This window comes from Anolis carolinensis, chromosome 3 (assembly GCF_035594765.1).
Source record: "Anolis carolinensis isolate JA03-04 chromosome 3, rAnoCar3.1.pri, whole genome shotgun sequence".
Lineage (NCBI taxonomy): Eukaryota > Metazoa > Chordata > Lepidosauria > Squamata > Dactyloidae > Anolis > Anolis carolinensis.
This window is the reverse complement of record NC_085843.1, coordinates 253,732,132-253,759,371: the sequence shown is the minus strand read 5'-3', so window position 1 is coordinate 253,759,371 and position 27,240 is coordinate 253,732,132. Positions and strand designations below refer to the sequence as shown.

Sequence of the window (27,240 nt, the reverse complement as noted above, 5' to 3'; positions counted from 1 at the left end):
ATGTTAATAGGATTCTGGATAGGTAACTAGAGGTAGAGACAGAGTTAGAGATACATGAAAGTTTGTTACCCTTTTGGTGTTCCTGATTGGCTACATTAACTTTACCATGCAGTCAGGAGCGTGCCTTCTAACCAGAATGTCAGATTTGGTCAGATCTTTTGTTTGCGTGGCATTATCAGTAGCTGGACTTGCAGAAATGAATACAGTAGAATCTCACTTATCCAACATAAACAGGCCGGCAGAATGTTGGATAAGCGAATATGTTGCATAATAAGAAGGGATTAAGGAAAAGCCTGTTAAACATTAAATTACATTATGATTTTACAAATTAAGCACCAAAACATCATGTTTTACAACAAATGTGACAGAAAAAGCAGTTCAATATACAGCAATGTTATGTAGTAATTATTGTATTTACAAATTTAGCACCAAAACATCACAATGTTTTGAAAAGATTGACTACAAAAACATTGACTACTATAAAAGGCAGACTGCGTTGGATAATCCAGAACATTGGATAAGCGAATGTTGGATAAGTGTGAGAGACTACTGTATGTGAAGCTTTCCACAACACAAACATAACATCCCATATCTGTTAAAGGGCCTTGAAAATTCTCCAAACCAAGCCTGCAATCACTTGAGTTTCGTTAACCACAATGGCTGATAACTTCGTTCTAGGTATAATACATTGTTGTTGCTGTGTAAATAGCTTTACATTAAAGCCTTGCCAAAGGAAAGGACACAGTGTGTACTCAGTTTCCTACTTCACAGAACAGGAAAGAATAGAAGCTAGACAGCGAGGTCAGTTAAGTACAGCTTTGCCGTTGTTATACCATTGTTTCCATAGAGAAAAAGTGTTAACTTTAAGGCACTTTGAGGGCCCTTCCACACAGCTATATAACCCAGAAAATCCCACAATATCTGCTTTGAACTGGGTTATCTGAGCCCACACTGTCATATTCCAGTTCAAAGCAGAAAATGTGGGATTTTATTCAGCTGTGTGGGAAGGGGCCTCTGATAACCCAGTTCAAAGCAGACATTGTGGGATTCCTGCCTTGATAGTCCAGGTTATATGGCTGTGTAGAAGGACCCATAGTTACAGAAATGCCCCATTCATAGAAAGCCTTTTTCTACAGAGCCTTTTATCTTGAGCCCCTTCCAAACAGCTGAATAAAATCCCACATTTTCTGCTTTGAACTGGAACATATGGCAATGTGGACTCAGATAACGCAGTTCAAAGCAGACATGGGATTTTCTGCCTAGATATTCAAGGCTATATGGCTGTGAAGAAGGGCTCATAGTTAAAGAAATGCCCCGTTCATAGAAAGTCTTTGTGGTAAAGGTTTCCCCTGATGTTAAGTCCAGTCGTGACCGACTCTGGGGGTTGGTGCTCATCTCCATTTCTAAGCTGAAGAGCCGGCGTTTTCCATAGACATCTCCAAGGTCATGTGGCCGGCATGACTGCATGGAGCGCCGTTACCTTCCCGCCGGAGCGGTACCTATTGATCTACTCACATTTGCATGTTTTCGAATGGCTAGGTTGGCAGGAGCTGAGCCTAACGGCGGGTGCTTATTCCGCTCCCGGGATTTGAACCTGGGACCTTTTGGCCCGCAAGTTCAGCAGCTCAGTGCTTTAATACACAGTGCCACAAGGGGCCCACCAGGGTCTTTGTTATACGGAGCCTTTTATCTTAAATATACTTTTGATACTAAGTGAAGTAGTTGTGGCACTGAATGTTCGCCGTTTATATGTATGTTAACCGCCCTGAGTCCCTCTGGGAAGGAAGGGCTGCCTAGAAATAAAGTTTTATTATTTTTATCATCATCATCATCATCTCGGGCTCCTTCCACACAGCTGAATAAAATCCCACATTTTCTGCTTTGAACTGGAATAGATGGCAGTGTGGACTCAGATAACGCAATCCAAAGCAGACATTGTGGGATTTTCTGCCTTGATATTCTGGGATATATGGCTGTGTGGAAGGGCTCTTGGACGTCAAGCAGCAGCAGCAGCTTGCTGGCATCTTTTCTTCCTCCGCTTCCAACAGCAACAGTTTCGTTTCCAGCTGGATTAGTAGTTGTTTTTCTTTCCACCAGCTGGACTTGAGCTCAGTCCTCCCACAAGGCTGCAGTTCCCACAGCCGCCGAGAGGGGGTGCCCGCGAGCGCGCCTTGTTTGTTTTATTTCCGCCGCCATAGCCGTCGCTCATTGGTTGAAGAGGCCTGGGCGGAAGAAAGGAAGAGGAAGCGTCGAGGAGGAAGAGGCTGAGGGAAAGGGGAAAGCCGCTTGGCGTTTGTGGGAGGCGGAAGGGAAGAGTGGAGGAGGGGTCTTCTTCTGGGGTTAATTGAGGCGAAGAAGCCGCTTAGCCGTTCGCCATGGGAGTGCCGAAGTTTTACCGATGGATCTCGGAGCGATATCCCTGCCTCAGCCAGGTGGTGAAGGAGCACCAGGTGAGGAGGAGGAGGCATGGGGGGCCTCTGTCAGCAGCTGCCCTATGTGTGTATATATACACACACATACATACATGGCCCTTAGTTGTACATGTATATCTGGAGTGTTTATGTATATGTGTCAGCATACAGACATACGTGAAACTGATTTTCTCTATTTGTGTATATAGTGTGTGTGTATACCAGGCATGGGCAAACTTGGGCCCTCCAGGTGTTTTGGACTTCAACTCCCACAATTCCTAACAGCCGGTAGGCTGTTAGGAATTGTGGGAGTTGAAGTCCAAAACACCTGGAGGGCCCAAGTTTGCCCATGCCTGGTTGTATGTATATGTGCATATGTATGTATCTATATAGTAGTTGAGTATGTACATGCAGTTCCCATGTTACGAACGTCCCACTTCATAGTTAAGAACTGGAGTGAGACAACAAGTGAGAGGAATCTACCCCTCGGAAGGGAGGGCAATTTACTCCTGGAAAAGTTATTGTCATGGGGGAAAGGTGTCTCCACTGAACAACAAACCAAAATGTTCAAAATGCAATTGTCATAGTGCGGTGAAATCTTCTGAACAGCGGCACAGACAGCAAAACAAACACCATAGGGGGTGTTAAGCCTTCCCTATGCTATCCAAAGCCTGTATGTGTGTGTGCGTCTGACATTCCACTCAAAAGTGTACCAGTTCTGACTTACAAACAAATTCAACTTAAGTTGTGCATTATCTGGGCTATGTGGCCATGTTCCAGAAGCATTCTCTCCTGACGTTTCTTCCACATCTATGGCAGGCATCCTCAGAGGTTGTGCATACTTAAGGACAAGCCTACATGGAGATGGCCTGTATATGTAGGGTTTGTCTGTGTATATATATGTCTATGCACGCAGACCTGAATGTGCATATATATCTGCATATATGTATATATAGAGAGAATGTATATGCATGCAGGCACACCTGTCCCTGAGTTTGAGCGTGTGTGCATGCACATGTATATATCATGGTATACATATACAATGTGTATGTGTGTGTGTGTGTATATATACACATATTGTGCAATTGTGGAGCAGAACAAACAATTCAGCATCTGTATGCTTGCCCACAATGCCCTGCCTCATTCACAGAGGAAGAACTGTTTAAAACTACAGACAATGGCATTGCTGTTGCTTGTTTTTGGCCTAAAATTGTTTATCTGCTTGGGCTCCCTTTATTTCATCGATTTTATACTTATTTATTTGTGCAATGCTTTTGACACTAAATAAATACACACACAGAGAGATACACATACACAGCCCTGACTTTGTATGTGTATATGTATAGTGTGCATGTGTCTGTTCACATAAATATTTACACATATATACATGACGCAGAATTTGTGTATGTATATCTCTCTCTGTGTGTGTGTGTATATATATATATATATATATTGTTTGTATATGATTATGTATATGCACACAGACACACATGGTTCTGAGTTTGTGTATGTTTATCTTTGTGTGTGTGCATATAGTGTTTGTGTTTGTATACGCATATACTCACATACATATAGGGTATATACAAATATATGTATATACCCTAAACAGCTTAAAATTCTGGAAGGCCATTTTTCTAAAGTATATTTGCACTCTTAACAGGACTATTCCAGTCGTTGCATAGTTAGAAGGGAAACCTTTGGTGAGGTTGTGCGAGAAGTGCATGGCTGACAATGTAAACACCTTACCTAAAATAGTAATTTAATGTGGAATTTGTTACTAGTAATTAAATCTTTATTAGAACATTGATTCTTCAACATAAACATATTTCTTTGGCCTTCAAACTCAAACTGAGCAATAGATATTCGCTGTTAAATGTATATTTTCTGGGAACACCTTGTATATGTATATTTAAATACCCAGGTATATACACATACATATATACATTTTATAGGACATATTCTAACACAAGAATTCTTGCTGTGAACATATAACATACGAATATTTTCTGAGGGAGTTTTGAACCAAGGAAAGCTGATCTTTGATAAGGCTATTGATTTCTTTCAGACATCAACTTCTTAGTTTTGAATATGTTTTAATGGATTTTAACTGTGAAGTTTTAATACTGTTATGTTTCATTCTGTTTTAATGTTTGCATATTTGTATATTTTAAATTATGTGATCATACTTTTAATGTAAGCCACTTTGAGTCTCCTTCGGGAGAGATAAAGCGGGGTATAAATAAACATAATGATAATAATAAACAACACTAACTGACCGCTGTAAAGAGCTGAAACATCTGGATCATTTCACTCAGCCCTTTGAAATATTTGACACGATTTCTATATTTCTGCATACTGTTACATTCTGTCCCACTTCCACAACTGTAGAAATATGCTTTGTACCTGAGATCTTGAGAGCACTATACACCACCTGAAGATAAAAGCTCATGCTAAAATAAAAACCAGTTAGTCTTTAAAGTGCTGCAATACTGTATATTTTCTCAGCCTTTCTACCTCCTTTTTTATGTAAAAGAGTAACATTACTTCTTTGGATTCCTCTGGGAAACACTCTGAAAGCCTTGCCTGGATACATCTCAAGCAATAGCGTTTTGCAGGAATCTTCTGTTCATGGCTGGACTTGGTAGATGGTCCTGGTTATCAGCCTAAAACACCCAACACACTTTCAGCACATATGTACTTTCAGCACATATGCATGAAATGATTGGCTGGAAGCTTTGGGCAGTGTCTGTGAACCTCCATAATTGTCTAGAAATACAGCTGTAGCTGCTTAATTCTGTGGCCGCAGAGATCCTTTATTCTGTTTGAGGAAGCAGCATTATAGTATGGGAGGAAAACTTCAGTGCACAGAATTTCTAGTTAGGTAGCTACATAAAGGAGAAGGCAGGGCTTCAGTGCTTTTAACTGATACATAGTAGCAGGCATTGTGGTGTAGCTTGCACGGTCTTCCATGGTGGGCAAAAATTCCTTTTGCACACAGCTATTGTAAAAGCCAGTATGGTGCAGTGGCTTGAATTTTGGACTAGGATTCTCACAGACCAGGGTTTGACTCCACAGTCAGTCATAGAAATTCAGTTGGTGAGGTAGAGCAAATGACAGTCTTGCAGCCTCAATGAAGGCATATTTTGTCCAATCCCCCTGTGTTTGGATTGCCATAAATTAGAAACAACTTGAAACCACACAACAACAACATCACTACTAAAGTTACTCCTTTCCTCTTTCTCACAGGGCCACTGTCCTTGGCATGGATTTGGGTGTATTGGGCCCAATAAAAATATTTCTCTTATTTTTTCAGTTAATCTTGCAAGAATGCAGAAAGCATATGTTGGATTTTTAAAAAAATAATTGTTACGGAATAGTTTAGGACAAGGGTGTTCAACCTTTTGGCTTCCCAGAGCCACACTGGAAGAAGACAAATTGTCTTGGGCCATACACAAAATACACTTACAGCAATGATAGCTGATGATTAAAATGTCATTTTCCTGCTTCTTGGCAGGGGGTTGGACTGAGGTCTCTTCCAGCTCTATGATTTTAAAAAAGGTTGTGCATAATTTTTGTAGTATCCACCACCACAGAAAAGCAGAAAAAGTCCTCGCATTAACAATCCTAATTATGCACTGCCCAGTTTGGAGGTTTTTTTTTTTAATCATTGAGGTCTTCAGGCCAAACTGTTTGCAATTATAATGCAAATACTACGATATTTGTGGATGTAAGATACTCTGATTATTTCATTCTGTTCTGTTGTCATCTACAAGGTTCACACTTGAGAATCGCACAATTGAGCTACCAAAAAAATCACAAAAAACTCATGTTTTAAATAAGTTTACAATTTTACTAGCTATGCCCGGCCACGCGTTGCTGTGGCATTGTCTGGTGGTGTTGGTGAGAACTTGTTGAGGTACTGGTGGTATTGAATGTCTGTTGTATGGCTGTCCTTATGTTTAGTGTGCATTTGGTTGTTTGTGGTCTGTGAAAGTGGTGAGGGTAGAGGGGGTCTATGTCCCTGTGTAGTATTGTATAGTATTTATACGTTGTCCATGTGTTGTGAATGCTTGGATTGTGTCCTGCTGCATAGTAGAAAGGGTTGGGCTGGATGGCCCTTAAGGATCTCTCCAAACTCTTGTGCCTGTCCCCTGGGCTGAGTGGGTTGCTAGGAGACCAAGTGGGTGGAACTTAGCTTTGTAACTGGCAGCAATTGGATAAAAACAATTATTCCTCTCCCTCTAATTAGGACTTTATTTTTCTTTTCTTTTTGTTGTATCAACGTAGAGCCGTGGATGATGGGTTGTGTTGTCAAATTTCGTGGTTGGAGGGCCTGTAGTTTTGTTGTTTTGTCCACTGCCCTGATGCCATCACTCTTTTATATATATAGATATAGATATAGATGTTGGGCAGCATTCATAGGCATCCTAGGCATCCTGTGGCTAATGGGCTACAGGTTGAACAAGCCTAGATTAGAACATTAAGACCTTCATTATGTGTACGTTACTACTGGTAATACCTGACAAGGAAGAGGTTGAAGGGCGGTAGAAGATGTTCCAGTCTTGTTTAACAGGGAGAGACTGGTAACAGCACATTGGGAATGGGTTTGTCAAAAGCCATTAGTAATGCTGGCTTATGCAAATTTACCTGGGAATAAGGCCATACTGAACTATGGCTTCTAAACAGGCATTTATAAGATTACCCTGCGAGTTGCTATTACTTACTATCCTGAGTCTCCTAAATAAAATCTTAGTTAAGCAATTGTGCCTTTAAATTTCATGCATCTGCTTAAGTGGACTTTAGCCCATGAATGCTTATGTCACAGTATGTTTGTTAGCAGTGTAATGAGTATCATATTGCATAATTGGTAGGTTTCTGAAACAATCACTGTAGTTTAAATGTTATTTGTACACTTTCTTTCACTTTATTTTCAAGGAGTGTATTTATTTATGTTTTTAATGATTTAAATGTTTTTATCTATTGTGTATTGTCCCAAGAGCTCTAGCAGGCGTAGATGTGACACATAAATGCTCAAATAAATAAAGCTCAGCAGCTGTCTGATTTATTGATGCTTTTACATCAATTTTATTGTAAAGTAGTATATATACACTAGTATTTACTTTGTTCTTGTGATATGCCTTCAAGCCAACGTTGATTTATGGCAGCACTATCATAAGGTTTTCTTGACAAGAGTTGAGCGAGCTAGTGAGTTTCCGTGGCTGAGCATCTATTAGAACCCACTTCTAGTATAACATTCAAACCACTTCACCATTACTGATAAGTAAATTTCCTACCACTATGCTGTGCAATACTTAAGAGATGTGCTGTTCTGTTTAAGGTACTGGTCTTGTTTGTAAGTTACTGTAATTTAATACACGCATTCCCCAAGTTATGATCAAGATAGGTCCTTAAATTGAATTTGCATGTAAGTCAGAACAGGTTCATTTTAAAGTGTAACTTCAGGCAAAAATAAATATATTTGAACTTTCAATAACATAGAGAAGGATTAACACCACTGTGATGTGTGTTTTGCTGTCTGTGCCCCTATTCTGATTATTTCACCCCACTTTCTGTTCGTGTGATAATTGGATGTTGAAATATTTGGCTTGTTGTGGAAACAAGAATTGGCGATAAAACTTCAGTGGAGACACTTTTTCCGCATGGTAATAACTTTTTCAGGAGTGAATTTCCGTTCCTGAGGCGGAATCTACACTGCCCTATATTCCAGGATCTAATCCCAGGTTATCTGCTTTGAATTGGATTATTTGAGTCTACACTATCAGATAATCTGGGATAAACAAATAATCTGGGATCAAATCCTGGGATGTAGGGCAATGTTGATCCAGCCTGAGAGTAGATTTCTCTCACTTCCTGTTGTCTTATGAGTTGTTTGTAAATCTGATGTTTGTAACTTGGGGACTGCCTGTACTCATAGAATTATAGACTTTATTTTATAATTCTTAGAAAGTATTATGTTATTTCTAATATTATTTTTAAATGGATTTAGGGTGCTATCTTAAAGCCATTCATCTCTAATTTGGATTTACTTCTGAGTGTGTATGTATAGTGAACAAAACTGCATGTGCCAGCTTTTGCATCAATGAGTGAGGTTATCATTTTAGTTCAAACAATTATCGCAGTACTTCTGTGTCATTCTCATCTTTTAAGGATATAAAGAGTTAAGTGAATTATGCTTATGGATGATAATGTATTTAAATCCTCTAAATTTAAACCGTCAAATGATCATTTTAAATAAAATTATAAGAATAATTTTGTGCTGCTTTTCAGTAAATACTGAAAGTAGCAAAAATTGCAAATCAAAAGACTAAAAGTCTTAAAATATTTCACACCAGAAATATTATATCTGCATATTGATACATCATTTGCTGTAAGCAACTTGGAATGTCTGCTTTGGAAATGGAGCAAGTAAATCAGTATCGTTTATAAAACTCTTGTTAAATATGATAATAGGAATGATTCACTACCAGTTATTGCAGGCTCTGCGGCAATCTAACAAGTTACTCACTTGTATAAGTTAGATAGGAAAAGTACAGGTGGATGTTGCAAAATACAGTAGAGTCTCACTTATCCAACGTTCTGGATTATCCAACGCATTTTTGTAGTCAATGTTTTCAATACATTGTGTTATTTTTGTGCTAAATTCATAAATACAGTAATTACTACATAGCATCACTGCGTATTGAATTACTTTTTCTGTCAAATTTGTTGTATAACATGATGTTTTGGTGCTTAATTTGTAAAATCATAACCTAATTTGATGTGTAATTGTTATGATTGAGCCTCATGGCTCTGTTACTGACAGACGTGGGCGTAAGACTCCTCGAGAGTCAGATACTCTCGAGGAGCGAGAGAGAAAAAGACTGCGAGACATATTTGCAGCACCATCTGACGAAGAATCTTTCGAAGGGTTTACGGAGAGAATGGAGGAGGGGCTGGTTAGCTCAGAGGAGGATGAGATGGATTGGACTCGGGTAAGGGAGGAATTGGGTGCCACTGGCCATGATGGGACAGAAGATGAATGGGGACCTTCAGGATTAGACCCATGGCTTAGCTGGAGGGATGGGACGGGATCCACAGCTGGAGATGCTGTTGGGCGTAGTCAGAGGTGTTCCAGCTCTGACGAGGAAAGTGATGAGGAAACGCCCGGGTTAAGGAGGACAGCTGACAGTGATGAAGATTTGTAACTGGCATAAAATGGGGCTTGGGAGCAATTGCAAATTGCGTCGGGCAAGGTAATCTGGGCAAACGCTTGGGATCCGTGTGTGTGTGGGACGCTTCCCTGAAGACTTGTGTGCTTTCCTGTGCTGTGACGTAAGTTGATTGAAATCCAGGGTCAGACGGCGGGAGGGATTGTGTGGGCATTTGTTTGTGCAAACCTGTGCTTACTCTTATTAGCTTGACCTTCCGTCGTCTTTCTGACGGACGCCATCTCCTGCTTTGAGAACCCGGACTGAACTGACCACGGCTTGTCTTCCCCCCTTCTTGGACTTGGAAAAACTACAAACGTCTGCTTCTGGCTTTGATTTACGGAACGGAACTGGTCTACTCTACTTCTACAATCCTTGGCTGAATTGCTCGTGTTGGAGATCCTGTCTACTGTGTGTGTGTGGGAGCGACGCAAGTTACTCTAAGCACAGTGCTGGCAGCAGAGAGGAATCTGCTGCCAATTAGTTGCATTCTTTGTATCTTTTGTTCCTTGGCTTTCGTTCTGTTAATACCTAGGCTGAAGCAAGCAGTTTGTTTTTACCCGGATTAAACTCCGGTTTAATCCGGTTTATCTTTTGAACATTTACTTTTGTCCCTTTTTGCTCCTAAAGGCAAAAACTGCCTGGCCCTTGTGTTTTTACGGGCATTTTTGAGTTCTGTAATCTAATAAACTCTGTTACTTTGAATCTTGTGGCGTTCTGTCCTTGACAGATTGCCCGACGCCCATAAAAAGTTTATTGCAGCAATAAACCCGTCAGGAAGACGATGGATGAGTTAAGAGCCAAAGTAGACCAATTGCAAACGGCCTTAAGCCAAACAGCTTTTGCTGTGAAAGGACATGTTTTGACTCCTGAACGCTTTGACGGAACCAGGTGCAAGTTGCCAACCTTTTTGGCACAAGTGGAGCTTTATTTTTCTCAGCTCAGTGCTCATGCTTTTCCTACTGACACTAGCAAGGTGGCTTTTATTTTGAGTTTGTTGACCGGTCCCGCAGGACAATGGGCCACTAATTTAATTTTGGGAAATGACCCAGTCAAGGACAATTTGAATAATTTCAAAAGGTTGTTAACTGATACTTTTGGGGATCCTCTCCGCACGGAGAACGCTGGGTGGGCTCTGTATCGGTTGAAACAGGGAAAGGGGACTGTTTTGGATTACTTAAATAAGTTTAACCTGTATCGCCACCAGCTGGATTGGGGGGAAAATGCATTCATGCTTTTATTTACTGCCGGGTTAAGTGATATGCTCCAGGATGAATTAGCACGCTTGGAGCCGGCTGAAAGCTGGGACGCCTTAGTAGCTAAGGTGTTGCTTTAGACGCAAGGTTCGAGGCTCGTAAACACTCAAAAGCAATGTGTGCGCCACCTATGCATGTAACCAGGGCACCTGTGGTGATGGGGGAAGAGCCCATGGAGCTTGGGGTCTTTAAAAAACTGTCTACAGAGGAAAAGAGCCGTAGGAGGCAGCTGGGCTTGTGTTTGTACTGTGGGAATGCTGGGCATTTTGCCAAAAATTGTAATGTGAAACCTTCCCAGCTTTCGGGAAAAGGCCAGCCCTAGTGCGACGTGAGTCCAACGCACTAGGGCTCCTCAAGCAGTCAACTGAGGGGAGGAAGCATGTTTTCGTACCCATTACATTATCTGTTGGGGGAAGGGAACTTGTTTCTACTCTGGCACTGCTGGACTCAGGAGCTACGGTCTCCTATGTAGATATTGAGTTTGCTAAGAAGCATGGCATTCCTAGAGTGCGCAAGGCATGCGACGTGTGGGTGGAGGGAGCAGATGGGAGACTGCTGGAGACTGGGGTGGTTAACCAGGAAACCTCAGCAGTAACGTGGGAGGTGCAGGGAGTAACGGGAACGTTTGTGTGGGATATTACGAGCTTGCCTAGATATGATGTGATCCTGGGGATGGATTGGCTAGCTGTAGTAAACCCACAAGTGGATTGGGCAACACGTAAAGTGATCTTAAAGAGGCAGGATTGTTGCACTCTAAACGTTACTCATGCTGATATGGAGGGAGTGCCTGCTGAGTATGGGGAGTTCTCTGATGTATTTTGTAAAAGAGAAGCGGACAAATTACCACCGCACAGGCCATATGATTGCGCCATCAAGTTGGCAGAAGGTGCGAAACTGCCAGCAGGGAGGCTGTATGCCTTGACTGTACCGGAAAGGCAAGCTTTGCGGGAGTTTTTAGATGACAATTTAGCCAAGGGGTTTATTCGCCCATCTAGTTCTCCAACTGCGGCACCAGTATTCTTTGTAGCCAAAAAGACTGGGGAACTTAGGCTGGTCTGCGACTATCGGATCCTAAACAAATACACCATTCGGGATAGGTACCCGCTCCCTTTAATCTCGGAACTGTTATCAAGGGTGCAAGGGGCTAAGGTCTTTACCAAGCTTGACCTGCGGGGGGCCTATAACTTAATCCGTATACGGGAAGGGGATGAATGGAAGACGGCATTTAACACGTGTTTCGGATGCCACGAGTTCCGAGTCATGCCTTTTGGGCTTTGTAATGCTCCTGCGGTCTTCCAGAGGTTCATGAACGATGTGTTCAGGGACCTAATTGACCAATTTTTAGTGATTTATTTGGATGATATCTTGATTTTTTCTAAGGACGAGAAAGAACATCGTCAACATGTCAAGCAGGTTCTGCACCGACTGCGGGCTAATGGGCTTTTCGCCAAGGCTTCCAAATGCGTCTTTCATGTGCCTGAAGTGGAGTTCCTAGGTCATGTAGTGTCAGGTAGGGAACTTAAAATGGACCCACATAAGGTTGACGCCGTCAACTCATGGCAGGAGCTGAAAACTAAGAAGGATGTACAAAGGTTCTTAGGTTTTGCTAATTACTACCGGGAGTTTATTCCGAATTTTGCAAAGCTCACGGTACCTTTGACGCAGCTTCTGCGCAAGAAACAGCCATTTGTGTGGGGGCGGGAAGCTCACGAGGCGTTTCTACAACTTAAGTCTAGTTTTCAATCAGACAACATACTAACCCATCCTGATGTTGACAAACCGTTCGTGGTAGAAGCGGACGCTTCTAGCTACGCGTTGGGGGCTGTATTGTCTCAGAAAGATTCCTCAGAGACCTTGCGTCCCTGTGGATTTTACTCGCGGCAACTAACACCCTTCGAGCAGAACTATACCATATGGGAGAAGGAGTTGTTGGCGATTAAGGTGGCGTTTGAGGTGTGGCGGCACTGGCTTGAAGGGGCACGGCACCAGATCGTGGTCAGATCTGATCACAAGAATTTAGAGCACTTGCAAACAGCAAAGAAGTTAAACCAGCGTCAAATCCGATGGGCTTTGTTTTTCTCCAGGTTTAACTTCAAGGTGCAGTTCGTAGAGGGGAAGGCAAACTTGCGGGCCGATGCTTTATCCCGCAAGCCGGAGTTTAAGACCAATGAGCAGGTTGTATGTCAGACCATCTTGCCTACTGCCTCTCTGTGTGTTGTAGATAATGAGCTCGGGTTACATGACCAGATCCTTGAGGCTCAGAGGGATGATGTGTGGACACAGGAGCAACTGATGCTGCTCTCAGCAGGTAATCGTACCATACTGCCGCATCTACAAGATCAAGACGGAGTATTGGTACGCAGGGGGCAGGTCTACGTACCAGTGGGGGCCCTCAGGTTGGAGGTGATTAGAGCTCACCATGACGAACCCATGGCTGGGCACTTTGGCAGATTCAAGACCGTGCAGCTCATTACCAGGAGCTATTGGTGGCCAAAGATGCGGCAAGACATTCTGCGCTTTTGTGACAGCTGCGCCGTTTGCCAGCAGAGTAAGACGCCTGTTGGGCGCCCTAGAGGGTTGTTGTCGTCTTTACCTGTTCCGGACAGGCCATGGCAAATCATTTCCATGGATTTCATTTCAGATTTGCCTAAGTCTGGGGGTTATACTTGTATTTGGGTGGTGGTGGATTTATTTAGTAAACTGGCTCATTTTATTCCTTGTTCAACCATTCCGGCGGCCCCTACGTTGGCCTTACTATTTACTAAGCACATCTATCGTTTGCACGGAGCACCCGAGGTGATTATTTCAGATAGGGCTCCGCAATTTGTGTCACGCTTTTGGAAACATTTCCATGAGTGCTTGGGGACTAAGTTAAACGTTTCTTCAGCCTTTCATCCGCAAACGGATGGACAGTCGGAACGGGTTAATGGGCTCTTAGAGCAATATCTGCGTTGTTTTTGTTTAGATCAACCCACGGCTTGGGTGAAGTGGCTACCGGTGGCGGAATTTGCTTACAACAATGCGGTGCACACATCTAGTCAGCATACGCCGTTTGAGCTAACTTATGGTTTTCACCCACGGGGAGGTGTGGCGCCGTCGACCAATGTGGTCTCTTCGGACCCTGTGTACCGCTCTACGGAAATGGCTGCATTGCATGATGTTGCCCGTCGCTTACTGCTGGAAGCTAAGGCAACGCAGAAGACTCAGGCTGACCGCCACAGGCAGGCAGGGGAGGAGTTGGAAGAAGGGGATTTGGTGTGGTTATCTTCCAAACATATTAAACAGGCTGGGGGAAAGTTTGCGCCTCGGTATTTGGGTCCCTTTCCTATCGTTAAAAAGATTTCTTCCGTTGCGTTTCGTTTGCGTTTACCGTCTAGTTTAAAGGTCCATCCAGTCTTTCATCGTTCGCTGTTGAAACTTGATACCTCTAGTCGTCGTGATGCTATAGCGGAGGGTATCACTGCCACTTCTCCGCCATCGGGGGAGGAGGCCTTTGTGAGAGGGGATAGTGTTATGATTGAGCCTCATGGCTCTGTTACTGACAGACGTGGGCGTAAGACTCCTCGAGAGTCAGATACTCTCGAGGAGCGAGAGAGAAAAAGACTGCGAGACATATTTGCAGCACCATCTGACGAAGAATCTTTCGAAGGGTTTACGGAGAGAATGGAGGAGGGGCTGGTTAGCTCAGAGGAGGATGAGATGGATTGGACTCGGGTAAGGGAGGAATTGGGTGCCACTGGCCATGATGGGACAGAAGATGAATGGGGACCTTCAGGATTAGACCCATGGCTTAGCTGGAGGGATGGGACGGGATCCACAGCTGGAGATGCTGTTGGGCGTAGTCAGAGGTGTTCCAGCTCTGACGAGGAAAGTGATGAGGAAACGCCCGGGTTAAGGAGGACAGCTGACAGTGATGAAGATTTGTAACTGGCATAAAATGGGGCTTGGGAGCAATTGCAAATTGCGTCGGGCAAGGTAATCTGGGCAAACGCTTGGGATCCGTGTGTGTGTGGGACGCTTCCCTGAAGACTTGTGTGCTTTCCTGTGCTGTGACGTAAGTTGATTGAAATCCAGGGTCAGACGGCGGGAGGGATTGTGTGGGCATTTGTTTGTGCAAACCTGTGCTTACTCTTATTAGCTTGACCTTCCGTCGTCTTTCTGACGGACGCCATCTCCTGCTTTGAGAACCCGGACTGAACTGACCACGGCTTGTCTTCCCCCCTTCTTGGACTTGGAAAAACTACAAACGTCTGCTTCTGGCTTTGATTTACGGAACGGAACTGGTCTACTCTACTTCTACAATCCTTGGCTGAATTGCTCGTGTTGGAGATCCTGTCTACTGTGTGTGTGTGGGAGCGACGCAAGTTACTCTAAGCACAGTGCTGGCAGCAGAGAGGAATCTGCTGCCAATTAGTTGCATTCTTTGTATCTTTTGTTCCTTGGCTTTCGTTCTGTTAATACCTAGGCTGAAGCAAGCAGTTTGTTTTTACCCGGATTAAACTCCGGTTTAATCCGGTTTATCTTTTGAACATTTACTTTTGTCCCTTTTTGCTCCTAAAGGCAAAAACTGCCTGGCCCTTGTGTTTTTACGGGCATTTTTGAGTTCTGTAATCTAATAAACTCTGTTACTTTGAATCTTGTGGCGTTCTGTCCTTGACAGTAATAGGCTTTTCTTAAATCCCTCCTTATTATCCAACATAATTCGCTTATCCAACGTTCTACCGGCCCGTTTATGTTGGATAAGTGAGATTCTACTGTATGAGTTTTGTAAGATAAGGCTGTTTATGTCTTTCTTATCTTAAAACTAAGTAGCTTGGAATGCAGTGTGTAAGAAACTACAGCTACATTTAGAAAGGTTTGGAGTGTAAAAAAATCCCACTGAAATTTCAAGTACGAAAGGTGTACTCTTTAATGTAGTTGTTGTTGTTCCCTTTCAGGCCTCCATTATTAGGCATTGTCTAAATTGGAAAGCAATACTGTGAGATCTTAAGATAAGAAACAGGATTTGATTACAGTTTGTATTGTCCCAGTAATTCAGTTAGAGAGAACACACTGAAAGTCCTATCTTAATCTCACTGAAATATCTAGCATCAAATTACTATGTAAATTCAAGAAAGATAAATGTAAAACTTTTTATAGCTTTACCAACTTAAAGCTAACAACTTAATGCACATCTTGTTAAAATTTTATCCAGGGAGTCTGCTATTGTCTCCTCTCAGGCTGAAAGAATGTAACGTTCCCAGAGTCACCTAGTGAGTTTCCATGGCCAATTGGGGATTCCAGCTCTGGTATCCTTGAGTCCTAGTGCAACACTCAAACCATTATAGCATACCAGCGCTCAAAACGAACTGCAATTAAGTTGGAAGTCCCATTAAGGAAAATGATAGCGGGACAGTCTCACTGAGAAGACACTAGGGGCGGATGGGACATAATAGCTTACCTGACATCTGTCTTGGTTAACAGTCTTAATTTTTTCCCCCCTAGATTCCAGAATTTGATAACTTGTACCTGGACATGAACGGTATCATTCATCAGTGTTCACATCCTAATGATGATGATGTTCACTTCAGAATTTCTGAAGATAAAATATTTGCTGACATATTTCACTATTTGGAAGTATTGTTTCGCATTATTAAACCACGGAAGGTTTTCTTCATGGCAGTCGATGGAGTAGCTCCAAGAGCAAAAATGAACCAGCAGCGTGGGAGGCGTTTTAGGTCTGTGTGCTATTTCTTACTTTTAAACCCTTACTTCCTGCATACAAAAGATTGTGGCCATTGTCTAGTTTCCATAGCTCACTCAATATTGCAAATTCTGTAAATGTTGTGGTTCTTCCAGATATCCAGAATGTTTGGCTGTTTTTACTGCCAAAATTTGTAGTCACCATCTCATGACCCCCCCCCCTCCTTTTTCTTAAATACCAGAAAGCAGTTTTTTGTTTTGGAAATGATATACTACTCTCTCCACCCAGTTCTTCTCAACAAAAAGTGTGGACTGTAAGTTGATGCTTCCCAAATGAATGTGGACCAACTTTGAGTGGTACTCCAACCCACCCAGTCTTTCCAGGGAAAAGGTTGGAGGGAATACAGTGTCACTATATGAGAGATTTGGAGAGCAGTGGTTCTTCTGTCGAACATAGGGAAATCTCTAGTGTATACTACGATTGTGTGCATTCATGTCATTTCTGACTTATGGTGATTCTAAGATGGGCCTATCATGGGATTTTTTTTGGGAAGATTTGTTGGAAACAGGCCCGAACAACAAATGCTGTTGTTCCGAATAATAGCCCAGTACTCAAACCACTGCTCCACAGTGGCTCTGGGTTCATACTTAATATAGATGTATATATTTGAACCTAATGTCTACCTGTACTTGAGGAGTTAGCAAACTACTATTTCTCACCTTCATTCTCCTGCCACCACACCTGTAGTGTGCAGATTGGAAGCCACTTCATTTTATGTTAAAAAGAAAAAAGAGATTTTCATTAACAAATCAAAATAATGTGTCTGAAGCTTTATAAGATTGTGAAATTATTGAAATACTAGATACGAAGTGATTTAACTTCTAGGTCAGCAAAGGAGGCAGAAGACAAAATTAAAAAGGCATTGGAAAAAGGAGAAACTCTTCCTACAGAAGCCAGATTTGATTCCAATTGTATTACCCCAGGTAGGGGAGCCTCTTCAGCTTCTTATTTTGTTGCTTTTAAATACTAAGTAGTCTTTTAGAGTTCTTTCAACCTCTCCAATGACTCACTTGAAATTAAGGTATAATGTTTTTTAAAGTTCCAGAGGGCTAAATTTTCAGACTTTTAATTTACTGGGAAATAATCTGAAATTTACGGTATTGTTAATAGTTCATTGTTTCATTTGAGGCTGTGTTACAGGGAAACACTCTAGAAACTAGATAAGTATGTGCTATACAAGATAATCATATCTGTCATTAATTGGTTGAAGTTTGGCTACTAAACTAAATTGCATCTTTTTCATGTTTCAAATCATAATTTAAAGCAATTTCTAACTTTGCCTCACAAGGTAAAATATGTTGATGCTTTTTAAAAAAAATAATGATGAACATTCTAGTTATACATTATTGTTTATGGTAAATCAGTTAGGTCACTTCACCTTATGGTTTAAAGGTGGTTTCCATGCCCAAAATGAAATAATTCCTCTGCTTGCCACAACGTTGATGATAATTTGTGTAATGCTATTGCTTTGAATAGTCATGTCCCACGAAATATGTTTAGAAGTCTTGCAGAAAAGGTGTTTGGATTGCACTGTTTTGATAGAGACCACATTTACTTAAATGGCATCTTTCGCCCATTTCCCATCTCTGTTTTCTATCATGCTACCTCATGTGCTAATCATACATTTCATGGATCAGGCAAAATTCAATGTAATAGTTTTCTTTGGATATTGAGACCAGTAATTCCTGAGACCGAAGAATAGTTGAAGCATTTTTTTTAAATGACAATTAATTTAATTTTAGCATATCTGTAGTATTGTGTTTTTAAAATATTGAATGAAATATTATTTTATTATTTATGAATATAGTGAAGATTTTTGAAATTTAATTGTATGAAAGTGTAACTTTTAGATTTCTGTTACTAGGGACTGAATTCATGGCCAGGTTACATGAACACCTGAAGTATTTTGTAAATATGAAGATATCTACAGACAAATCCTGGCAAGGCGTGACTGTTTACTTATCGGGCCATGAGGTTACTTCTTTCATTAATAATGACTTCTTAAATTAGTTTTTAACAAATCAGTATTTGCTCATTTTGTTTTACTTTTCATTCAGACACCAGGAGAAGGGGAACATAAAATTATGGAGTTTATCAGATCTGAGAAGACAAAACCCGACCATGATCCGAACACAAGACATTGTCTGTATGGGTTAGATGCTGACCTGGTAAGTTGGGTGAAAATTATGTACATTACTTATTTGGGAATAAATGAGGTTTCTATTGATGTTTTCCAAAGAGTCTTTCCTGGCTGCACTGTTTATTTTCATTTCTGCGCCAAAATTCCCGCTCCCTTTTCATTTTGCTTGGGGTGTAAAAGCAGCTTATTCAGTACTTTGGCATCTAGTTTAGATGTTGTTGAAATGGTTGATTCTAGAAAAGAAAATACTTCTTTCAACAGATTATTCTTGGACTAACAAGTCATGAGCCACATTTCTCGCTTTTAAGAGAAGAGGTCCGATTTGGTGGCAAAAAGTCACAAAGGTAACTTGGTGTCAAATATTTAATTAGTGTAAAATAATAAAATTAAATAAAACCACAGGAAACTATGTACAATTTTGTTCAAATGTTTTATATTGAATGAATTGGTTGGGTATTACCTGCAGGAAAGGAACTTACTGAGTTGTGTTCAATAATTTACAGAGTATGTGCTCCAGAAGAAACCACTTTCCATCTGCTGCACTTATCATTAATGAGAGAATATATTGACTATGAATTTTCCCCAGTTAAAGTAAGTATGAATAGACTACATGCATTCACATGTTGTGATGGCATTCACATATGAAATTTGACATGGGGTTTTCTATTTTTTATCAGACCAAGATTAAATTCCCCTATGAAATTGAAAAGATAATAGATGACTGGATCTTAATGGGATTTCTAGTTGGAAATGATTTTATCCCTCATCTACCTCATTTGCACATTAACCATGATGCACTGCCAATGCTTTATAGAACATACATGGCTGTATTGCCTGAACTCGAAGGTAAGCAATCTGTCACACATTTATCACTACATATATCCTGGAACTACAGCAAAGAAATGACATAATAGAAAAGAAAATGATAGTTTTTATTTCAGTGTTTTGTTGGAAATTTCTTTTTTCTCTTTACGTTGCCCTGGGCATTTTATTTTGGATCCAAATTTATAATATGGGGAAGTCTGCTGACATTAAAATCTTCCCGATACTATCTTCTATACTATTATAAATTGCTGGTGGGGAGAGGGCTGAGGGGCAGCATCAGAATTTGAGGAAATTATGCTAAAAGGCTGCAGGGTCAAGAGTAAATGGGTGGAACTACTGTCCTGACATCTCATTCCATCAAGTAATTCCCACTGGATCCTAGTTCCCTCTGTGAACAAAGGAATTCCTTCATGCAGTTGAATGCAAAAGTCATCTGTAGGAGATGTAGGGTCTTCACAACAAGCATAAATCATAGTCTTCCTTTTGTTAGGTTACATTAATGAAAAGGGGCACCTCAACTTGCCACGCTTTGAGAAATATCTTGCAAAACTGTCTGATGTAAGTATCTGTGCTTTGCACTTCACAGATCTAAAACCACAATTTGTCAGTTCCCTCTAGACTTATGGGAGTCTCAGTTTCTTTCTGTTCTTTTGTCAGATGTCTTGTTTTTTTGAAGATATGCATTTGCAAATATTGAAAGTAGTGACTGAAAACTTCGGAGCAATTCCACAAATTCAGAAAATAGAAATAATCTAATATGAGACATTACATGCAATAGGTACCCTCAAGGTCTAAAAAAGACAAACCGTTATTTCCTATGCTATGGCATATGCTTGTAAAGCAAGAAAAGAAGGGAGATGAAACATAACTGATCTCATAATCATTGAAATGCATAGAGAATATTTTTTCTCTATCAATATGACAATATATTTTATTTACTACAGTTCTACCAAATATCAAGGTGTTATACATAACAGCCTTAACAATTGTATTTATGTTTTATGATACATTTCACTTTCATTCAAAAGGCTGTTGACATAAAATCTTATATACATCATTTTTAAAAAATTAACAATTAACTAATTTTTTAATATTAAAGCCACTGTGCAAGCCACCTCTCATCCCTCCCTCAGACCACATATGTTTTTTAAACTATTTATAGAGAATATGAACTGTTCCACATTTTCTAAAGTATTTCAAATATTATAGACAGCAACTGAAATCCACAGCAGTTACATTAATGTGATGTACTTAAAAGTTGTGGTGGTCAGGTTTTTATTACTTAAAGTACACAATATATACAATCACAAAAGTACATTCCATTTTAAAATTGGAAACCCTTTGTTTTGGTAACTAATTATGACAGGAGAGAGGAGGAGGTGAACATGAAGTTCTAGGCCCATTCTTTAAGCTAAAGGGACAAATCAGTTTGATCTGGGATGAAGTTGCTCGCTATCCTCATAAGTTAAGATAGTGGTGACATTTTGAAGAATATTTTTCCCCAACTAGAAGTTTGAAAGATATGGACTACTATAGTACAAAGCAACCTGTAGAACAGGAATAAGCAATGAAATCAAAATACCTAGTTCAAGAGATTTATCTAAAAATAGAGCTTTTTTAAAAGTCAGGTTCTGTGGAATTTTCATTATCTTGAAACTGATTGTTTTGTTTTTCTTCCATTTGTGTTAACAGTTTGACCGTGAGCACTTCAGTGAAATCTTTGTAGATTTAAAGTGGTTTGAAAGCAAAGTGGGCAATAAATATCTGAATGAGGCAGCTGGTAAGGCAGCTGAAGAATCAAAACAACATAAGAAACACAAGGTTAGTAGTTCAGTTTGTCTCAGTCAATCAGTACAAAACTAATTTCAGAATTGTTAAAATTCAAAAATAGATTTTCGTTTCTTCACAATATGTAAATGTTTTCATTTACCAGCTGAGATTGTATGGATGGATATATGTTTGTGTTTTGAGAAGAAGGTGTCAGGAATTGTTGCTTATAGCATTTGAGAGAGGATTTAATCTGTGCATCATATCACTGTGTTGACCATAAGTGGAAAGCATACAAGTCATCAGGTTTACACTAATAGGGTAGAATCTAAAAAATATAATTGCTTCTAAATCAGGCTTTCTTATTGTTTTGAATAACTAGGAGATGTAGATGGTACTATTTACTTTATTTCTTCTCTGCCTTTCTTCAGCCTGAACTTCAAAAGAGCTAGGATCTGACAGAATGAGTACATCCCTCTAAGACAATAATTTAAATTTGCCTAAAACATAGTTCATACAGAGAACAGATTAATCTCCTTCATTAATGCCTTTTTCTTTTGTGCCTTTTACTAACACATTGTTTAAGGTGGAATTGAATGATTTCTTTCTTTTTGGTCATAAACCAAATTTTTGCCTCTTAGATTATAGCTGAATGTGTGCCCAAGGAAGTGTATTTCAGATTGTAACCCAGATGCTCAAACTATTCATCTGTTTGAAGTCAGTGTCCTCACACTGATAGGTTAGGACTTTTCTAAATGCTTTTTGTGATAAACCACTGCATAAGCACATAGCTCTGGTTTTTATGCCATTGAAGTGGTATTATTAATGTTCACTTTACATTCTTATATAAATGCTTTTATGAGCTTTTTGTTATTTCAAAACTGTTAATTTATTTTAACAGGTTCAGGAAAATTCCTTATATTTGGCAGCTTTAGAGAAACCAGATGGTGGGAATGGAGTCATTTTGAAAAGTGAGTCCAAAATTATTGTGATATGATAGTAGCAACTGATCTGTTTGGATAAAATATTTGTGAGAGTTTGTTGTTATTTGTATATCTTACAGTTTAAGTGAAAGTGGAAAATATTTCCATAGGAATATTTGTACCTGTATTAAGCAGTGAGCAGCAAGGCTAATGCAATATGACTCCTGTTTACATTTATTGCCTCAGAAAATCTGTTGTAGGATAGTAAGGGAAATTGGCAAAAGAAGTTGAACTATACTTGCCTCTGTGAGTATAAGCTATGATCCATTGTTGGGGATAGAACCTCATGAGCGCTCTTTCCAGACAATGGGAAACAAAGTGCCTTAATATTAAAGGCCATTAAACATTAGAAGCCTGACATAACAGGATAACATTTACATTGCAAAAAAAGTGATTTGCTTTTATATATTTCCCTAACTGAATAGTTTGGTCTGGTAGAAAATATTCAGCACGCAAAATAAATGTGATCTAGTCTTCAGCATTCCTAAATGAAAATCACATATGCTGGCTAAACTGATTTAGAACAATGAAAATAGTTCTTGACAGACCACAGCTTGATTTAACTTTAAAATCAGAATACTGACTTCACTTTTCTTAGTGTACAATGGAAGCTTATGTTAAATCTGGAACACATCACAGTTAATGCTCAAAATATTTTCTATTTTAATTTTATTGTAGCTACTTTAGAAGATGAACCAGAAGAGGATGATTTGTTTGAAACAGAGTTTAGACAATACAAAAGAGCCTACTATATGACAAAGATGGGTGTGGAAGTAGTTTCAGAGTAAGTAAGAACCCTAACATATCTTCCATTTTTAAACCACAGATGAGAGAGAAAAATGTACAGAGAACTTATTTACGTATTATTTTAGGTAACTGTAGACACTCTTATTTGTTAAGGTAAAGGTTTTCCCTGATGTTAAGTCCAGTCATGTTTGACTCTGGGGGTTGGTGCTCATCTCCATTTCTAAGCCGAAGAGCCGGCGTTGTCTGTAGACACCTCCAAGGTCATGCGGCCGGCATGACTGAATGGAGCGCCGTTACCTTTCCGCCGGAGCGGTACCTATTGATCTACTCACATTGGCATGTTTTTGAACTGCTAGGTTGGCAGGAGCTGGAGCTAACAGTGGCCGCTCCTGCCGCTCCCGGGGTTTGAACCTGGGACCTTTCGGTCTCCAGCTCAGTGCTTTAACATACTTCACCACCAGAGCTCCTCTCTTATTTGTTAGCAAACTTAAAATGAGTTAAAATGATGTTTTTTCTCTCATTTTTTGGCATAACGCCGCCGCTATTTTAAAAGTGTTTTGAAATAGTTTCATTCTTGATTATTTTTATAAGTAACTAGCTGGGGGACCCGATGGTGCCTGGGTCATTTGAGAAAGGCATTGTTTGCCTATGTTACAAGTGTAGTCTAAATCCAATGTCAGCTGGGTTCAGTGGGTGCGGGTGAACTACAAATCCCATATGGAAGTCCCACCGTCCATGGTCCAAACCCCTCCAAACAGCGCCAGGATGTAGAGTGGGTCATGGGGGCTCTATGTGCCAAGTTTGGAATTGATTCATCATTGGTGGGAGTCGCACTACTCTGAGAAAGTGAGTGCAAGTCCCATTGTCTATGGTCCATCCCCCTCCAAACAGCGCCAGGCTGTAGAGTTGCTCATGGGGGCTCTGTGTGCCAAGTTTGGTCTTGATCACTCATTGGTGGTCGCTGTGGTTTCAGAAAGTGAGTGAAGGTAATGCAAGTCCCATCATCCATGGTCCATCCTCCTTCCAACAGTGCCAGAATGTAGAGTGGGTCATTGAGGGTCTGTGTTCCAAATGTGGTCCAGGTCCATCATTCATGGGGGACATAGTGCCCTGTATGAGGTGAATCAGGGGAAGGTACTGTAAATCCCATAATCCTTGGCCCATCCTCCCCCAAAGTGCCGCAGCATGTAAAGTGTGTCATTTTGGGATATGTGTGCCAAGTTTGGTTCAGTTGTGTCATTCCTGAGAGTTGCAGTGGTCTCAGGAAGTGAGTCAAGGTACTGCAAATCCCATAATCCGTGGTACATCCTCCCTCAAACTGCACCAGGATGTAAAGGGGATAATGGGGGTTCTATCTGCCAAGTTTGGTGCCGTTCTGTCAATGGTGGGCGTCGCAATGGTCTGCGGAAACCGAAGCAATTGAAAGTACTGCAAATCCCATCATCTGTGGTCCATCATCCCCCAAATGGCACCAGGACATAAAATGAGTCATGGGGGTTAAGTGTGCCAAGTTTGGGCCAGGTCCGTCATTCCTGGCGGTCACAGTGGCCTATGGAAGTGGCAGCCATTCAGAAAGCTGCCACATACACAGCCGCAAACATACATACATACACACATACATACATACATACAAACACTGACTTTCTATATATGTAGATAAGAGAAGAATATTTAATATAAAAACATGATCTTTTTATTTTTGCTTCAGTGACTTTCTGGCAGACCAGGCGAAGTGTTATGTTCAGGCAATACAATGGATTTTGCATTACTACTACCATGGAGTTCAGTCATGGAGCTGGTAAGTTGTTGTCAAAGGAGACTCCAGGTCACGTTTGAGGTCAAATGTATTTTGTGTTAAACATTTTGATCCCACATGACATACACAGGAAACTCCAACCAGTGTTTTTGAATGCATCCTGGATAACACTGGTCATTATTTCAGGAGTTTTCACTGCTTCCAGAGTATTAGAATTTATTTGTAATATATATATGTGTGTGTGTGCTTTTGTTTATTTTGAAGAAGTAAAATATCACATTCCCTTCTTATAGGTACTATCCCTACCATTATGCACCTTATCTCTCTGATATTCGCAAAATAGGCGACCTGAAGATTTATTTGGATTTAGAGAAACCGTTCATGCCATTTGAACAACTTCTTGCAGTATTGCCAGCAGCTAGCAAGGATTTACTTCCAAAATGCTACCAGGTAAACTGTGTGATACTTCTAAGAAACATACATATCATTCATACACTATATTTCTGTTGTACAAACTGATTATCAGTCATACTATCCTGCATTGTATGTCCTAGATTCTTTTTGCAGTGAGTGCTTTAACACAATACCTTTGGAGGTAGTTATTTGCCTCATATTTTGAATACAGGTTTCTCTCAACACAGTAAATGTGCTCATGAAGATTACTTTTTTAACAGAAAATTTGATGCTAGAATAAAAAATGAAATATTTGAATAGGGATGGGTTACATTATTGCAAAAATTAAAAGCAGTTCCACAAGCTTTTGTACAGAATTAACAATTTTTACAGGAAAAAATGAAGTCTTCAAAATAACAAAAAAAAATTCTTTCACCAATCTTCACTTTTCTGCTTATTTTCATTTTAGTAGCCAAGCACACACTTTTTTGTTTTTTATTCTATTCTAAAGTTAGCTGGAGACACAAGTTTCTCTGCTATCCTCTTTTCTTTTTGTTTGGCATTCCTTCACGGGTAGTGAGGGATTCTGTGGCGACCTGACATCAAAAAGCTATGTGTTTTCAAGCCCTGCTTTACCACCATTCCAATGCTGATGCTGCTTTAAAAGCTTCTGTTTAGACAAAGGACAAGGAAGAAGGGGAATCTAGGAAAAGACTTTGTAAAAAGGAGCTCCATCAGAGGTTTTGTTAATTGAGGTGTTCATGTATTTCTTCATTTCTATTTTGGTATTTCTGGTGTTTAAGGCTATTTTGCTTCTGTTAGCATTGTTTTCAAGTTTTTAGCTTTCACGTTTTTTTAAAATATCATCTGAATTGTGGCTTTCTTTTTTCTTAGCATTTGATGACCAGTGAAGATTCTCCCATTATTGATTATTATCCAACAGAATTTAAAACAGATTTGAATGGGAAGCAACAAGAATGGGAAGCTGTGGTATTAATTCCATTCATTGATGAGGTAAAAAAATTGTCATTTTTTATCTTGAGATGACTTTTCAGACTGCCACTGTTTTTTTAAAAAAAATGTATATCTGTACCAGTTCTTCCTGCAGGGAAAGATATTTTCTTCACTTGGAATAAGGTCATAGTAGAGCTGGCATTAAATATGTAGACGAAGGGAAGCTGAAATATTTAATGTTACAGATTTATCCCCAAATACTAGTTCATGCTTTTATTTTTATCTTAAATGGTGGAGGAAATACATTTTATATAAAAAACATCTGTCTAGAATTTAATTCTCACAGGTAACACTAAATCCTGTTTTCTATAGGCTAAAAGTTCCCTGAAAAGAAACCAAAAAATAACAAAAATTGGAAATAAACATTAGGAAACTGTTATGCACAAATCTCTAGAAAAGATGACCACATATCCAAATATGTATCCATGTGAATTCTGATATGATACATCTGATACAAAATCAATTGTTTGTTACACAATCAAATGCTTAATATGACATGAGGTCCTCAATCATTGAATATTATTCAGGCACACATACACACACAATATATATTTCTTTTAGCCCCTAAACGATCTTCAAGAATCCATTTCCTTTTATCAAAATTTAAGTTTCAGGGTGTGAGAAAATAATTATAGAATAAAAGTAGGCCTGCAAAATTCAAGGATGATAGTAAAATGAGATTAATTTGAATAGTCACTTCTGTCCAAAAGGAAGCTACCATTGGGCATAAGCAGATAATATTTTTATAGATCTTCATAAGGGGAATTGCCATGCCATGTGCTCAAACTTTGGTTAAGTAAACATTGTAAAATCGAATACAATCAGAACAAGATTTTTTTGCTGGGCAAAGTTTGAAATCCGTAGAAACAGCAGCAATGGGAGCCACTCCCATCTTATTTCTCAAAGCCATGTTAGAGAAATGAGTTGACAAATCAAGAATTAAACAGTCTGATATACTTAACTATATATAATAATCATCATAACTTTATTTTTGTAT

At 39.9% G+C, this 27,240-nt stretch overlaps 1 protein-coding gene across 3 annotated transcripts in view; it reads left to right on the top strand.

The window, feature by feature from the left end:
* Positions 1 to 2,226: 2,226 nt before the first annotated feature.
* xrn1 (5'-3' exoribonuclease 1) overlaps positions 2,227 to 27,240 on the top strand; it is a 56,796-nt gene continuing 31,782 nt past the window's right edge. For 2 of the 3 annotated variants that reach the window (XM_008106210.3, XM_008106208.3), the window contains exons 1-15: positions 2,228 to 2,450; positions 16,360 to 16,592; positions 17,444 to 17,541; positions 18,483 to 18,592; positions 18,676 to 18,786; positions 19,020 to 19,102; positions 19,262 to 19,349; positions 19,436 to 19,604; positions 20,074 to 20,141; positions 21,276 to 21,404; positions 22,252 to 22,321; positions 23,012 to 23,117; positions 24,789 to 24,878; positions 25,130 to 25,286; positions 26,124 to 26,243. In XM_008106210.3, coding sequence (XP_008104417.2) covers positions 2,376 to 2,450; positions 16,360 to 16,592; positions 17,444 to 17,541; positions 18,483 to 18,592; positions 18,676 to 18,786; positions 19,020 to 19,102; positions 19,262 to 19,349; positions 19,436 to 19,604; positions 20,074 to 20,141; positions 21,276 to 21,404; positions 22,252 to 22,321; positions 23,012 to 23,117; positions 24,789 to 24,878; positions 25,130 to 25,286; positions 26,124 to 26,243 — 1,707 coding nt within the window. In that variant the 5' untranslated portion in view covers positions 2,228 to 2,375. Of the gene's footprint in view, positions 2,451 to 16,359; positions 16,593 to 17,443; positions 17,542 to 18,482; positions 18,593 to 18,675; positions 18,787 to 19,019; positions 19,103 to 19,261; positions 19,350 to 19,435; positions 19,605 to 20,073; positions 20,142 to 21,275; positions 21,405 to 22,251; positions 22,322 to 23,011; positions 23,118 to 24,788; positions 24,879 to 25,129; positions 25,287 to 26,123; positions 26,244 to 27,240 lie in introns of all 3 variants that reach the window. The other variant, XM_062976632.1, reaches the window with a different exon arrangement.